Below are 14,292 nucleotides of genomic sequence, written 5' to 3' on the forward strand. Positions count from 1 at the left end.
CCAGGCAGGCTTTAGATGATGAGGAACAGACCAGCATCGAAGCAGATGGGATAAATGGTCCATGGACAAAGCACACCTGCGCACAGGACTGGTTTCATTCTGTGATTCCATAGGGGTGCAGAATGTGGTAAGAGAGGCTTCCCAAAGGGATGCTTGTAAAAAGCGGAGTCTCTCAGGCCCTTTTGGGTCAACACTGGGTGGCCAATCATAGAAGGGACCCCAAGGGTCATCTAGTCCAAACCCCTGCAATGCAGGACCTCAGCTAAATTATCCATGACAGATGGCCACACAACCTCTGCTTAAAAACATCCAAGGAAGGAGAGTCCACAACTTCCCAAGGGAGACCATTCTGCTGCTGAACAGCTCTTACTGCCAGAAAGTTCCTCCTGATGTTTAGTTGGAGTCTCCTTTCTTGTAACTTGAATCCATTGCTTTGATTCCTACTCTCCAGAGCAGGAGAAAAAAGCTTGTTCCCTCTTCCATGTGACAGCCCTTGAGATATTTGAAGATGGCTATCAGATGCGGACATTTCAGAAAGCAGCTGAATAAGATTTCTAGGGGGTCATAGAGAGGGACATCAATGTTCTGCATGGCTCCTTGTACCCCCACGTTCTGTAAAACCAGGAGGTATTATGCAAATCAGCAAAGAGTGCACAATAAATAGAATCATAGAATTGCAGAGTTGGAAGTGACCGTGAGGGTCATCTGGAACAACCATCCACAATGCAGGAATGTCAACATGCGGTCCCCCATCCAGCTTTGAAACCATCCCAGACCCTGCTTAGCTTTGCAAAACATGCTAGCAGTTTTAATTCTGTACCATGCCGTACAAGAAAAAATGCATACGTTTTGGCACTTTACACAGCTCAGTGTGGTGTAGTGGTTAAGAGTGGTAGATTCATAATCTGGTGAACCGGGTTCGCGTCTCCGCTCCTCCACATGCAGTTGCTGCTGGGTGACCTTGGGCCAGTCACACTTCTCTGAAGTCTCTCAGCCCCACTCACCTCACAGAGTGTTTGTTGTGGGGGAGGAAGGGAAAGGAGAATGTTAGCCGCTTTGAGACTCCTTCGGGTAGTGATAAAGCAGGATATCAAATCCAAACTCTTCTTCTTCATGGAATTCTATTCTTCTTGATACAGATTTCTAATTTTCTGAATTTATGTTTATTGCGTGGAGTGCACACAATCCCCAGCAGCATTCGAAGCTTTGTTAACCAAGCAGGGAATTCCAAGGCCCTGTAAATGTTTCCACGTTTATTATTTCTCTCACAGCGGATCGAGTTCCTGTCGATAACCTGAATGCTATTCTGGCCACCATGAGCATTCAGCTAACAGAAGATGAGCTCCAAGAAGCTCTGAAATCTACAACTGTGGATGGTGAGTCTTTAAAGCGCTTGCTCTCCCACCCCTCTTGGAAGTAAAACAGATTAAGAGCATCCAGTTCAGGAAGAAAATGCACATTCCCCTTTCAGCTCCTTTTGGGTGATTTCACAGACTCTGGCTGAAGCCCACATGACACTCGAGACAGTTGTGTGTAAGACGAATAAGTAACATTTCTCCTCCTGTTTAAAAGAAATAATGAAAAGCAGCCCTGGGAAGGTTTTGAGTTTCAGAGGGGTGAAACTTCCTCCTCAAACTTCCCCCAGCTACTTTTCACCCAATGAAGGAAAATATACAGGTGCCTGCATCTTTCCCCCTCCAGGTTGAACTGTAACACATAAGCGGGCAATATTGAAAGAATGAATTTTATTATTACAGTCACAGACCAGTTCCGGGTCACTTACAATATCAGGAAAATCATAAAACACAACAGGAATACATTGAATTGCAATTGGCTATAACAGAGACAATTCAGATATAGTGGCAGTTAAAAAAAATAAATAAATCTTGATCACTAAAATATAACCTAAAATTATCATTTAAAACCTTAATCAGCAGGCAATATTAAACGGGGAACTGTGGAAGGCGGAAGGGTTAAGCATGTCCCATTGGTCCTCAGCCCAAGGCTGCTGTCTATGTGATAAAGCATGTTGGGGGGAATGCAGGCAATGGAGCATCATGGGTCATTTGTGCTTGAAAAGCATCCCATCCCAGATCTTGAAATTTCTGTTGTATCTTATGATACACGTATCTCAAGTATATGCATGTGTCAAGTATGCCCTACCTCTCCAGCACTTAGTAGGCCATCTCTCACTTCTCTGTCCCTTCTTTGCTGCATCTCTGTCTTGCCTGCCCAGATGCAGACTGTGCAGTTTATTTGCATCCCGTTCAGCTCCTAGCAACACCCTTTGCAAAATAATTGCACCTCTGCTTCCCTGCCCAGTTGAGCTGTCCTCTTCCCCCATCTTGTCTTCCAGATGATGGCAAAGTTAACCTGAATGAGTTCATGGAGGGGGTGAAGAATGTGCAGCTGAAAGCAGGTGCAGAAGATGAGTCTCTGGGGCTTTTTAATGGTGGTGGGCTGGAGGATAATGAACAGTTTCTGTACAGCTCCGAGCACCGAAGGCACAAGATTGACAATTTTGTAATAGAACATAAGAATTGCCTCCCTGGCTTAGCCTCGCAAGTGAGGCTGTGTGCACACCTTATATTAAAGCACATGCTATCTCATCAAAGGGGACGCGGGTGGCGCTGTGGGTTAAACCACAGAGCCTAGGACTTGCCGATCAGAAGGTCAGCGGTTCAAATCCCTGTGATGGGTGAGCTCCCGTTGCTCGGTCCCTGCTCCTGCCAACCTAGCAGTTCAAAAGCACGTCAAAGTGCAAGTTGACAAATAGGTACCGCTCCGGTGGGAAGGTAAACGGCGTTTCCGTGAGCTGCTCTGGTTTGCCAGAAGCGGCTTAGTCATGCTGGCCACATGACCTGGAAGCTGTACGCCGGCTCCCTCAGCCAATAAAGCGAGGTGAGTGCCACAACCCCAGAGTCGGCCACGACTGGACGTAATGGTCAGGGGTCCCTTTATCTCATCAAAGAATCCTAGGAACTGAAGGGTGTTGGGAATTGTAGCTCTGCGAGGGAAGGGGTAAGCTACAGCTCCCAGGATTTGGGTGGAATGGAGTGGATGTGCTTTAAAAGCACTTTAAATGATTGCTGTTAACAAAAGTCCACCACTTACCAGCTCAACACCCCCCCCCCATTGCCCCCATGTTAGTCTTTTGTGTCCAAAAAAAATAGTTGATGTTCTTGTCTAGTCACGCAGGTCAAATTCTTATTCATCAGAGGGGCACCTGGTTAAGTTATTTTTTACAAGCCTGTTCTAATGCAGTAGTATAGCCTGCGAAGTACAGAACATGGATCATTGCAGCTGACTAATTCCTGCTAATTGAACCAAGGGATCGTGGCCGAGAGTGATACCTTGAGTTCTACCTTGGAACAGAAAAGCAGCCTCCTTTCCGAAGAACAAGGGAAGAAAGATTTAACAGGCAGCAGTACTGGTGGTAAGCTGTATGTGAGGAGGTTTACAGTGCATTTAGGGCCTACATTTTGGAGAAATGTCTATCAGCAAAGATGCGTGTATCAGGAAGGAAACAGACATTTATGCAGCCATTCTCACCTTGCATTTAATGCACTCCCCCCCCCCAAAAAAAATTTATCTCCTAGAGAGCTAAGAATTGTTTGGGAGCGAAACAGGCACATAATGGGCTTTGTTTCTCTGTTGGTTTAAATGGTTCTAAACCACACTTTCGAAGAAAATATAACAAGGTGTTGTATCAAACTATCGTGACTCGGAAGCAATTTTTCCTGTCACTTAAAACTTTCCATGAGATAGGGCGATGGCCGCCAACCTGGACTGGCTTTGAAAGAGCATTAGACATATTCATGGAGGATAAGACTATAGATGACTATGGATTTTTATAAAGATTCTATAAGGAAAGCAGAAAGCAGCAAGAAATATCAAGTAAAAGTATCGGAGAGGGGATCAGTGTAAATGAAAACATGAGACTTATGGTTTTGTTACATGTGATTTTATTTTGGAGTTGTCTGCTTATTTTGGAGTTGTTTGCTGTAAAGGATGTATATATTATGTGAATAAAATAATAAAGGATTTGAGAAAATAAATAAATAAATAAATAAATAAATAATAAAAAAGACTATAGATAGCAACTAGTCAAAACAGTTACGTTCTACCTCCAGTTGCCGGGAAATCACAAGTGAGCAGTATGTTGCTGCGGCACTCATTTCCTTGCTTGTGGGCTTCCCATAGGCGTCTGGTTGGCCGCCATGAGAACACAGCGAGGGACAAGATGGGCCATCAACCTGACTCAGTAGCACTCCTCATTCTTATTTCACTCCCACCTAGTGCTATTTTTGTTATGTACTGAAGTTCTCACCCTGGGCCAGCAGGGGGATACTGTAGATAGTTTTCACTCAGGTCTGCATATGCAAATAAGGAATTGAAAGTGACGTTCAGTGATTGGATAGTTACAGAAAGTTGTTACTGTTGCTTTGTAGTTGAGCTCTAAATAAGCAGGTTGGCTGAACCCTTCAGTTCTGTTCTGTTCTGTTCTGGCCTGTGAATAAACAAGAATTGCTGTGTCGTGTTCACCCACAACTTCAGAATTTTTCTGGGGGGGGGAAAGGAGCCGGAACTTACCATGAACAATGGCGCCCACCTGAGAGGTGCCAGAACTGAGTTCTGGCTTAAAAAGGGGGGGGGAGCCCTGCTCCCACACCATGTAAATCGTCCTCTCCAGAAACCTGAGGTAAAATGTTTTGGCTTAGAACGTGAACCAAAGAATGTACTGTCATAAGGGTGAGTCAACTCTCATGACCTTAAGCCCTGTGTGGGCGGCCATGTTGTTTGCAGCTGATGACAGCCTGAGCTCGAAGGAAGCAGTGAAGGACGTCCATCTGACGCAGCCATCTCCCACGCATGAAGGTGAGTTGAACTGAGGTGTGTGTGTGTGTGTTGAAATGGATGTTTTAAATATGGCAGCATCTCCTTGTTTCTCTTCAGAAATGGGCAGGCAATTTCTCCCCACTGTAGGACACCCTGCCCACTGCCTGCTCATCTGTCTCTTTTCCTGCTCTTCTGCACCATCCCAGAAGGATTTTTTTGCATTTCAAACCATTCCTATAATGGCTTAAGTGTAGTGAAAGAGTAACAATCAAAATACGGTATACTAAAGCATTTATTTTATTTTATTTTTAAAAAAACGCCCAGAGTTTTCCTCTGTACACAGGGGATCTGCAACAGAACAGAGGTTACCAGCCGGCTTGCTAATATCTTTCTGTGACTGACGTATGTAGGATCTGCACCCATGCCATTCCAATCTGTTCTGCACCCAATTGCAGGAGAAATGGTGGACGTTCAGGACCTAGGCAACGTTCTGGCCATTGAAGGCATCCAACTCGCAGAAGAAGAGTTCCAGGAAGCATTAAAAAATGCCCCGGTGGATGGTCAGTATGGGCTTTGGGAAAGGAGTTCTGTGAAATGGCCGAGATAATTTGCAAGCTCGGATGGTCTGGCGTCCCGCACCGGACAAATCCTGCAATCTGAAAGTCGACGGTTCTGTAACAGGCATAGTAATGAAAATGTGCAGGGAATGCGCTGGTGAGCAGAGCGCGATCCTGCTGGCTGCAGGAGTTCTGCTTCACCACTGCATTCGTCACAAGGAACACACTGGCAAAGCAGCACCTTGCAGGATTGAACCCAACAGCTGCTTGCCAGCAAAGGAGTGGAGGGTTCCATCCTACTGGCTTAGTGGAGGGTTCCATCCTACTGCAAAGCAGAATCCAGCTGGACTGAACCCCGCCATCCCCTCCTTCAGGTGACATCACCTGGTGATGTCAGCTGATGGAGAGGTGGGTATGGGTTTTTTTGGGGGGGGAATGGCTTCAGGGGCCAACTCGGACTCCTCAGTGGGCCAAGATTGGCCCACAGGCCAAATGTTATCCCTGTGCTAGAGGAGTAGGTACTAAGGAGGGGGCCTAGAATGTGGAGGGATCAGTTTCTCGTAACTATGGCAATTTCGAAAAATACAGAATATCATTTGAAGCACAATACAAATATATGCAAAGAGGGAATTTGCGTACACTTCAGGGAACATATCCTGGCAACTAGAGAAATAAACTCTAGGCCTGTAAATTCATCATGCCCCTTTACTTTCTTAAGGCGAGGTGAATACTTGACTATTTACTGGGGCTTTCTTCTTTTTTTTTAAAAAAATTGTAGATATGTTGGAATTTAAGTTGGCGCTTTCAGCTTTTTATCTGAACCCACAAGGACTGGAACTGAGATTATCTGATTGAAGTTTGCTGGTCTCCATTTAAATTCGGAGTGGTGCTGGATTTAGGGCAATGCAAGTGGTCCCCTGCCCCACAGGGCGCCAAGCCCTGGGGGCGCAAAACAATAATCATAATCGTAATAAAAAATGTGTACAGATACCTACTGAGAAGATCCATAAAAGGCGACTGCGTACCAAAAGGAATTATTGCGAAAATAATAAAGATTTAGAGGGGGGTGGGGCAAATTTTGTTTTCGCTCAGGGCACCCTATTATCTGACCCTGTTTGGAGCCTCGTTGGGGAGCGAGGTCTCCTTCTGATTCTGAGATCTTTTTCCATCAGCTGAAGGGAAAGTGAACCTGGAAGAATTTATGAAACAGGTGAGAAAGAGCCAACAACATCGTCAGAGCGGTGAGTCAATAAGATGTTTCATAGAATCATAGAATCATAGAATCATAGAGTTGGAATAGACCACAAGGGCCATCGAGTCCAACCCCCTGCCAAGCAGGAAACACCATCAGAGCACTCCTGACATATGGTTGTCAAGCCTCTGCTTAAAGACCTCCAAAGAAGGAGACTCCACCACACTCCTTGGCAGCAAATTCCACTGTCGAACAGCTCTTACTGTCAGGAAGTTCTTCCTAATGTTTAGGTGGAATCTTCTTTCTTGTAGTTTGGATCCATTGCTCCGTGTCCGCTTCTCTGGAGCAGCAGAAAACAACCTTTCTCCCTCCTCTACGTTTGAGAATGCACTGTGAGAGGGGAAGGGCCACACCACAGAAAAATGTTTGCTTTTTGTGCTCCCTGTGTTTTGGAGTCAGAATTTTGAGATCCTGTAAAATAGCAGTGTTTAGCTCATGAGTCTTGCATGTAGTTCTGGATGGGAACAACTGCGTAAGGCACACAATAAAACATCAGTTTTTATTTATTTTTGTCTTCTGATTTTGCCTACACTCATGCAGACTTGAAGACAATGTAGGTAACATCTCTAGGTCCTATTATCACCTTCCAGCCCTCTGGTTGTGCTTCACATACAGTGCTGGATTTACGTATAAGATAAACAAGCTATAGCTTACGGTCCCACTCTCTTGGGGGCCCCAAAAAAATTTAAAGGGGGAGTGAACGATGTACATTTCCAAAATATAAGATAAAAAACCAATAAAGTAAAACCTACATAGAGCAACAGTGTTTAGTGTTGTGTAGGCTCCTGTGATGTAAGTAATGGGCCCCGCCTGCTAGCCTGCTCCCTAAAATATCACTGGTTTGCTCATTTCTATATATAGGGTGCCTACATTCTGCATGTGGAAATGGCTTTAGATACCTATTAGGTCCATAAATTACCATATAGCATATATTCAATACAAAAACCGCAACAAATTGTTGTTGACAAAGGACAGCTGGACATATAAAGGGCCCCATTACATTCAGTAGCTTAGGGACCTCATCAAATCTAAATCCGGCCCTGTTCACATAGAATCTAGGCTGATATCGCACAATTATCTTGCCTTATTTGTTATCCTTCCAAAATGTGATCCGCTCCCTTTTGCTATATTGGAAAAACTGCTCTGAAATTATCTTTGCTTTTGTTTTAACTGTGGTTTAAGATCATGATTTGCTGACAATAAACAAGCCATAGTTAAATTGCAGGGCAGAGTTCATGCACAAAGCTAAACCGTGATTTAATAAACCATAGTTTAGAGTTATGTGCAAACCCAGTGAATGATTGGGTTCTCATTTAGTAGGGAAGAGCCACAATACAGAGAGAGATCTAAATGCCACTCCGGAAGAATGCTTCTGGACATGGATGCTTTAGTAGCACTCCATCTTTGCTGTTCTGATTTAAGCTACGTGTGGAAAGTACGTATTTTTCGCCCTATAGGATGCACTGGCCCATAGGACGCACCTTGTTTTTTGGGGGGGAAATGAATTAAAAAAAACATCCCCCCCCAGCCCCCAGAACAGGCTGCCGCCTGCAAGCCTTGCGCGCCCGGGGGAACTCCCCCCGGGCGCGCAAGGCTTGCGGACACCTGCGTGAAGCACGGGGCGTCCTCCGGAGGGCGCCCCGTGCTCCGGGCTGCAGGCTGCTGCCCGCAAGCCTTGCGAGCCCACGGGAACTCCCGCCGGGCTTGCAAGGCTTGCGGATAGCTTCCTGAAGCCTGGAGAGCGAGAGGAGTCGGTGCGCACCGACGCCTCTCGCTCTCCAGGCTTCAGCGAAAGCCTGCATTCGCCCCATAGGACGCACACACATTTCCCCTTCATTTTTGGAGGGGGGAAAAGTGTGCCCTATAGGGCGAAAAATACGGTAATTCTGCTTCTGGACATCTGTTATCCAAATAAAATCCTGTGGCTGGAGGGATTTTCATTGGGATCAGTGTGCAGGAAGAGGGTTGAATAATCTTCCCTTCCCTCCACTTCTAATCATGATCCCTCCTTTTTGTATTTTGATAAATTTGGGTGAAAAGAAAGAAAATAAAAGATATGAAGTCAATGCTATTTGGAAAGAGAAAGGTTAATGTGAAAGAGTTGATTCCTAGAGAGGGGAGATAAAAAAAGAAATGGCTAAAAAACCCATCTATACAGGCCATAACAACCCAGAAAACTATTAAATAGCTATGAGAAGGGTTAATGGAATGTGTTTCTCCCTTTCGTCCTGCGTTTGTGCTGCTTCAGAGTCTACAACACCTTTGGTAAAACTAGAAAACAAAGCAAAGACTGGAGAAATAAGCCATTGTTTGTTTGATAATCTGTGGGACAACTCAGGATTATCTTGTGGTTTGTTAAACAAACCCTGGTTTTAGAGTTATGTGAATTTGAGTCTTCTCTTGTCTATCCATCCCCTCACTGACTCCATCCCTCTTTTGCCCTCCAGAAGAAGAAATTTCTGTTCTGGATCTTGGATCCATTCTGGCTCGCAAGGGCTTCTTTTTGAGTGACAAAGAGCTCCAGGAAGTCTTGGCGAATGTGGATGTGAATGGTCAGTATTTATTATTCAAATACTTATCCCTACTTTCCATACAGTGGTGCCTAAAGCAGCTAACAACAAATAAAGCAGCTCTATAACATATGAAAGTGAAGTCAAATGGGCCTTAGAAAGCACTGCTAATAACTGTTGGCTGTTTGCAGTTTAGTAGCGCAGAGAGCTTGCTGGGGAGACCATGCATTAAAAAAATAAAGGACTCAAAAATAACTTAAACTAGGTTTTAATAAGAAAAACAAAAACTCCTTTTACTCTAAGTACATTAACAACCAAACCAGACCCAACCACCAACCCATCCCCCAGGGTAATGGGAGAGCTAGGTGCTGCTCCTTATATACTACACCCAAATGCTGACACACCTTAATCAAATACAACTCAGCAGCACCTGCTATGCTTCACAGCTGTAAAGCTGGGTCTTGTTATCTTACTCTGGCCCTTGCTCTGGCCCCTTAAAGACATACACATCGGGTGCAACAATGATGAACCTTTACATTTAAATAAACCATTCAACATTTCCCCTGCGGTTCATCATTGTGGAACAAAAACATAAAGCATATTTTGTACATGTCTTTCATGTGTAACCTTTGGAAGTGCTTTAGTAAAAATGTCCGCAATTTGATTGTCACCTGGAACATATTCAAATACAATCATTTCGTCAGCAATTAGTTTCTTTACAAACTGTAAACGTAACCTTAAGACTCTAGTGCGCTGCGTATTGGTCTCTGAACACAGGATAGCAAGTCCGCTCTGGGAATCAAGGTAAACTTTTACTGGTAATGTTACTTGCATCTGTAGGTCTGCAAATACTTGCAGATACCATTCTACATCACGAGTGGCCTGAACGCATGCACATAATTCACTCTCTGTTGTGGAGAGACAAATAATGGTTTGTGTCTGGGACTTCCATTCAAATGGACAACCGTTATAACAAAGCACCATACCAGACACACCCCTGCAATTATTTTGTTCCACTGCATGAGATGCATCGCAGAAAATTTCAAAACCTTTGTCAATACATGTTGTAAACTGCAACCTATAATGTTTGGTGTGTTTAAGGTACATTACCACTCTCTTAAGAGCAGAGAAACATTGTGTAGTAGGCTTTTATATCTAGGTGATAAACAGAATGTCCACGTTGTGATGCATCTTTTAACAAAAGCTTAACTGTTTCATATTTTACGCTTGGTGAATAACACAAATCATAATCTTCGCCTGGAATTTGTTGAAAACCCCTAGCAACTAGTCTTGCTTTGTACCTTACAACTTCATTTTTGTCATTCATTTTAACTCTATAAACCCATTTTGAATCAATAAGTCTCATATCTGGGGTTTGTGGTACAAGAGACCAAGTGTTATGCTCTTTTAAAGAAGCTATCTCAGAGTTCATAGCTTTATACCAATTTGCAGCTTGTTGCTTAGGTAATTTCTGAACATCATTGTAGCTTTTTGGCTCAAAAACTGCCTTATTGGCATACACAGTATTAAAATGTTCATCTGCAAAACGTTGTGGCTTCTGCCTCTTTCTATCTGAACGTCTCAGTCCGGAAGGAGAGTCAGACTCCTCAGACTTAATGGGACTAAGTGAACCACTAGTTTCAGGTTGTAAATCATTGTCAGATTGAAGAGATGCCTGTAGGCTAAGCTCACGATCAGAAAACTCAAGAGAATCTATCCTCCCCTCGGGTGCCTGTGACTTTAAATCATCAAACAAATCAGATTCAACAGACTTTTTGTCTTTTTCCATTAATTCAGAAGCACCATTTCCTGCTGCTGCTGCTTCTTCCTCTTCTTCCTCAGTATTATCTATACCATCAGTATCTTGGAAGACAGCAACTCCATTCCAATTTACAGTTTGTATCATGCTTCTGGTAATATGAAATTTGCCAGTTGTTGGTATGTAAATTCTGTACGCCCCCTGCTGGTAGCCCATTAATTTTCCCTGGACACTACGTTCACCCAATTTCTGCTTAGCGGGATAATGCATAATTACATCTGAACCCCAAATGCGTAGGTATTTCAGATTAGGGCGTTTTTTAAACAGCTTCTCATAGGGGGTGACATCTAAACCAGAATGATAACTGCGATTTCTAACATAACAAAACGCATTAAGCGCTTCAGCCCAAAAGTCTTTGGGCAGATTAGCATCGTGCAGATACGTTTTAACCCCTGCCTGTAGGTCACGCTGCACAACTTCAACAAGCCCATTTTGCCAGGGACTTCGGGGGCAAGATAACTCATGAGTAGTCCCCTGCGCTTCCAGGAATTTCTCAAAATCCTCAGAAACAAATTCCCCACCCCGGTCAGAAAACAGGTTCTTAATTGGTTTGTTAAAGTGCGTTTTTACCCAGTTGCAAAAAACTTTGTACTTCTCAAATGCTTGGGACTTCTCAGCTATTGCATAAGTCCAACAATATCTACTATACTGGTCTATCAGAGTAAGCCAGTACTTAGAACCTCCTAATGATGGTGGGAGTGGCCCAACTAAATCACAATGTACACGCTCAAATGGCTCAGTTACTTTCCTATCTGAGCACCTACCCTTGCGTGCAACCTTAATCTTATTCTTGCAACAAGATAGACATTGCATAAAGAATTTACATGGTTTTAAGTTGAGGCCATTAACAATATTCTTTGTCTTAATTACATCAGCAAAATTCAGGTGTCCTAGAATTCTGTGCGCCTCATGGACACACCCGGAATGTGGCCTTACATTCCTCAACCCCTGGCTTGACTGTGCTGCTCTGCAATTTATAGGCGATTGGGAGTAGGTGCGAAAATACAGTCTATATAAACCATCAGATTCCCGGGCATATAATAGACGTTTGTTCCCATCGAAAAACTCACACATTGACTTTAAGAAACGCACAGTTATGCCTTGACGAGCAAAGCACCTTACTGATAATAAATTGTCCACTGACGGGCAGTAAATGCAGTTCGCTATTGTAATGTTTAAAGAGTCAAGTTTAACAGTACCCCTGCCAAGCGACTGCAAGACTTGTGAATTGGCTAAATGTACATTACCAATTTCCTCTTCGAAAGAAATAAACAAGCTTCTATCGTTGCAAATATGCTGAGATGCTCCTGAGTCCACAACAAAAGACTTCCACTTGGCACGTTTAAGTCTTTTACGATCTGTTGTCCTAGCATGGAAAACTCGCGGCTCGTTTCTGTCTCTACTATACGATGTCGGCTGCTGGGCTGACGACCGTGACTGACGAACAGAAACAGGCTTGGGAGTACTTTGCTTTCTTTTGGATCTGCAGTCCTTTGCAAAATGTCCTTGTTTATTGCAGAACCAACAACGCTTTGCAGCTTTAAATGCAGTTGTATCACCACAGGTTTGCATATGGCGTTCCTCATTCTTTCTGGAAATAGGAGTGCTTATGGCACAAGCCTCCCTTCTATCCAACTCGCCCATTAATCTTGCCGTTACCCCTTCCACAGTTAATTGTGCTGGTGGAACGGCAGATATCTGGCTAGCTATACCATCAAAGTCCTCATTAAGGGAACAAAGAATGATAAAAACATACTGAATATCAGGTATCTCCATGTCCCTTCGAATTAATTCGCAGCGTATTGCCTCCAGACGTCTCAAGTGTGCTGCCAAATCACCACCAGGCTGCAACTTCGTCTGGTACAACTGCTTGAAAAACGTCAATGCAGATGCTGACTCTTTTCTAACATGCACTGCTGCAAGACTGTCCCACATTTCTTTGGCAGTTTTCTTATTTCTTATATAGACTACTTGCTGGTCGCTGACTGCCAAATTAATTATCGCCCTGGCTTTTGCATCTCCTTTCGACCAAGCATTAGTCACAGGGTCAGGAGGGTCATCAGTTACATAGGTCCATACTTCTCTAGAGGTCAAAAGCGCCTCCACCCGAAAAGACCATAAACTATAGTTCTCATCTGTTAGCTGTGGGAAGACCAGAGCCTTCTCAGCTTCAGGAACCCAGTCAACCATTCTGGAACTCTTCCAGACCCACAGAACTACGCTAACAGGAGAAGGAGTTTTCAAACCTTTCTCAGAGTCCAAAAATATGCAGTCATCCACTCAGCAGCTGGGCCCATAACCAAAGATGTTGGCTGTTTGCAGTTTAGTAGCGCAGAGAGCTTGCTGGGGAGACCATGCATTAAAAAAATAAAGGACTCAAAAATAACTTAAACTAGGTTTTAATAAGAAAAACAAAAACTCCTTTTACTCTAAGTACATTAACAACCAAACCAGACCCAACCACCAACCCATCCCCCAGGGTAATGGGAGAGCTAGGTGCTGCTCCTTATATACTACACCCAAATGCTGACACACCTTAATCAAATACAACTCAGCAGCACCTGCTATGCTTCACAGCTGTAAAGCTGGGTCTTGTTATCTTACTCTGGCCCTTGCTCTGGCCCCTTAAAGACATACACATCGGGTGCAACAATGATGAACCTTTACATTTAAATAAACCATTCAACAGTGGAAGTGATGATATTCCAGCTGAACTATTTAAAATTTTAAACAATGATGCTGTGAAGGTGCTACACTCAATATGCCAGCAAGTTTGGAAAACTCAGCAGTGGCCAGAGGATTGGAGAAGATCAGTCTACATCCCAATCCCAAAGAAGGGCAGTGCCAAAGAATGCTCCAACAACCGCACAATTGCACTCATTTTGCACGCTAGCAAGGTTATGTTTAAAATTCTACAAGGCAAGCTTAAGCAGTATGTGGACTGAGAACTCCCAGAAGTGCAAGCTGGATTTCGAAGGGGCAGAGGAACCAGAGACCAAATTGCAAACATGCACTGGATTATGGAGAAAGCTAGAGAGTTCCAGAAAGACATCTACTTCTGCTTCATTGACTATGCAAAAGCCTTTGACTGTGTCGACCACAGCAAACTATGGCAAGTTCTTAAAGAAATGGGAGTGCCTGATCACCTCATCTGTCTCCTGAGAAATCTCTATGTGGGACAAGAAGCTACAGTTAGAACTGGATATGGAACAACTGATTGGTTCAAAATTGGGAAAGGAGTACGGCAAGGCTGTATATTGGCTCCCTGCTTATTTAACTTATATGCAGAATTCATCATGCGAAAGGCTGGGCTGG

General features: G+C 43.8%; 1 protein-coding gene across 2 annotated transcripts in view; it reads left to right on the forward strand.

Annotated features, from left to right (window-relative positions):
• Positions 1 to 14,292, forward strand: part of EFCAB13 (EF-hand calcium binding domain 13) — a 113,368-nt gene that overhangs the window by 76,771 nt on the left and 22,305 nt on the right. For both annotated transcript variants that reach the window (XM_053363677.1, XM_053363678.1), the window contains 7 exons: positions 1,272 to 1,376; positions 2,357 to 2,419; positions 3,332 to 3,436; positions 4,807 to 4,878; positions 5,295 to 5,399; positions 6,569 to 6,637; positions 9,096 to 9,200. In XM_053363677.1, the coding sequence (XP_053219652.1) occupies positions 1,272 to 1,376; positions 2,357 to 2,419; positions 3,332 to 3,436; positions 4,807 to 4,878; positions 5,295 to 5,399; positions 6,569 to 6,637; positions 9,096 to 9,200 (624 nt within the window). The remainder of the gene's footprint in view (positions 1 to 1,271; positions 1,377 to 2,356; positions 2,420 to 3,331; positions 3,437 to 4,806; positions 4,879 to 5,294; positions 5,400 to 6,568; positions 6,638 to 9,095; positions 9,201 to 14,292) is intronic.

The sequence above is a fragment of the Podarcis raffonei genome, chromosome 13 (genome assembly GCF_027172205.1).
Source record: "Podarcis raffonei isolate rPodRaf1 chromosome 13, rPodRaf1.pri, whole genome shotgun sequence".
Taxonomy (NCBI): Eukaryota; Metazoa; Chordata; class Lepidosauria; order Squamata; family Lacertidae; genus Podarcis; species Podarcis raffonei.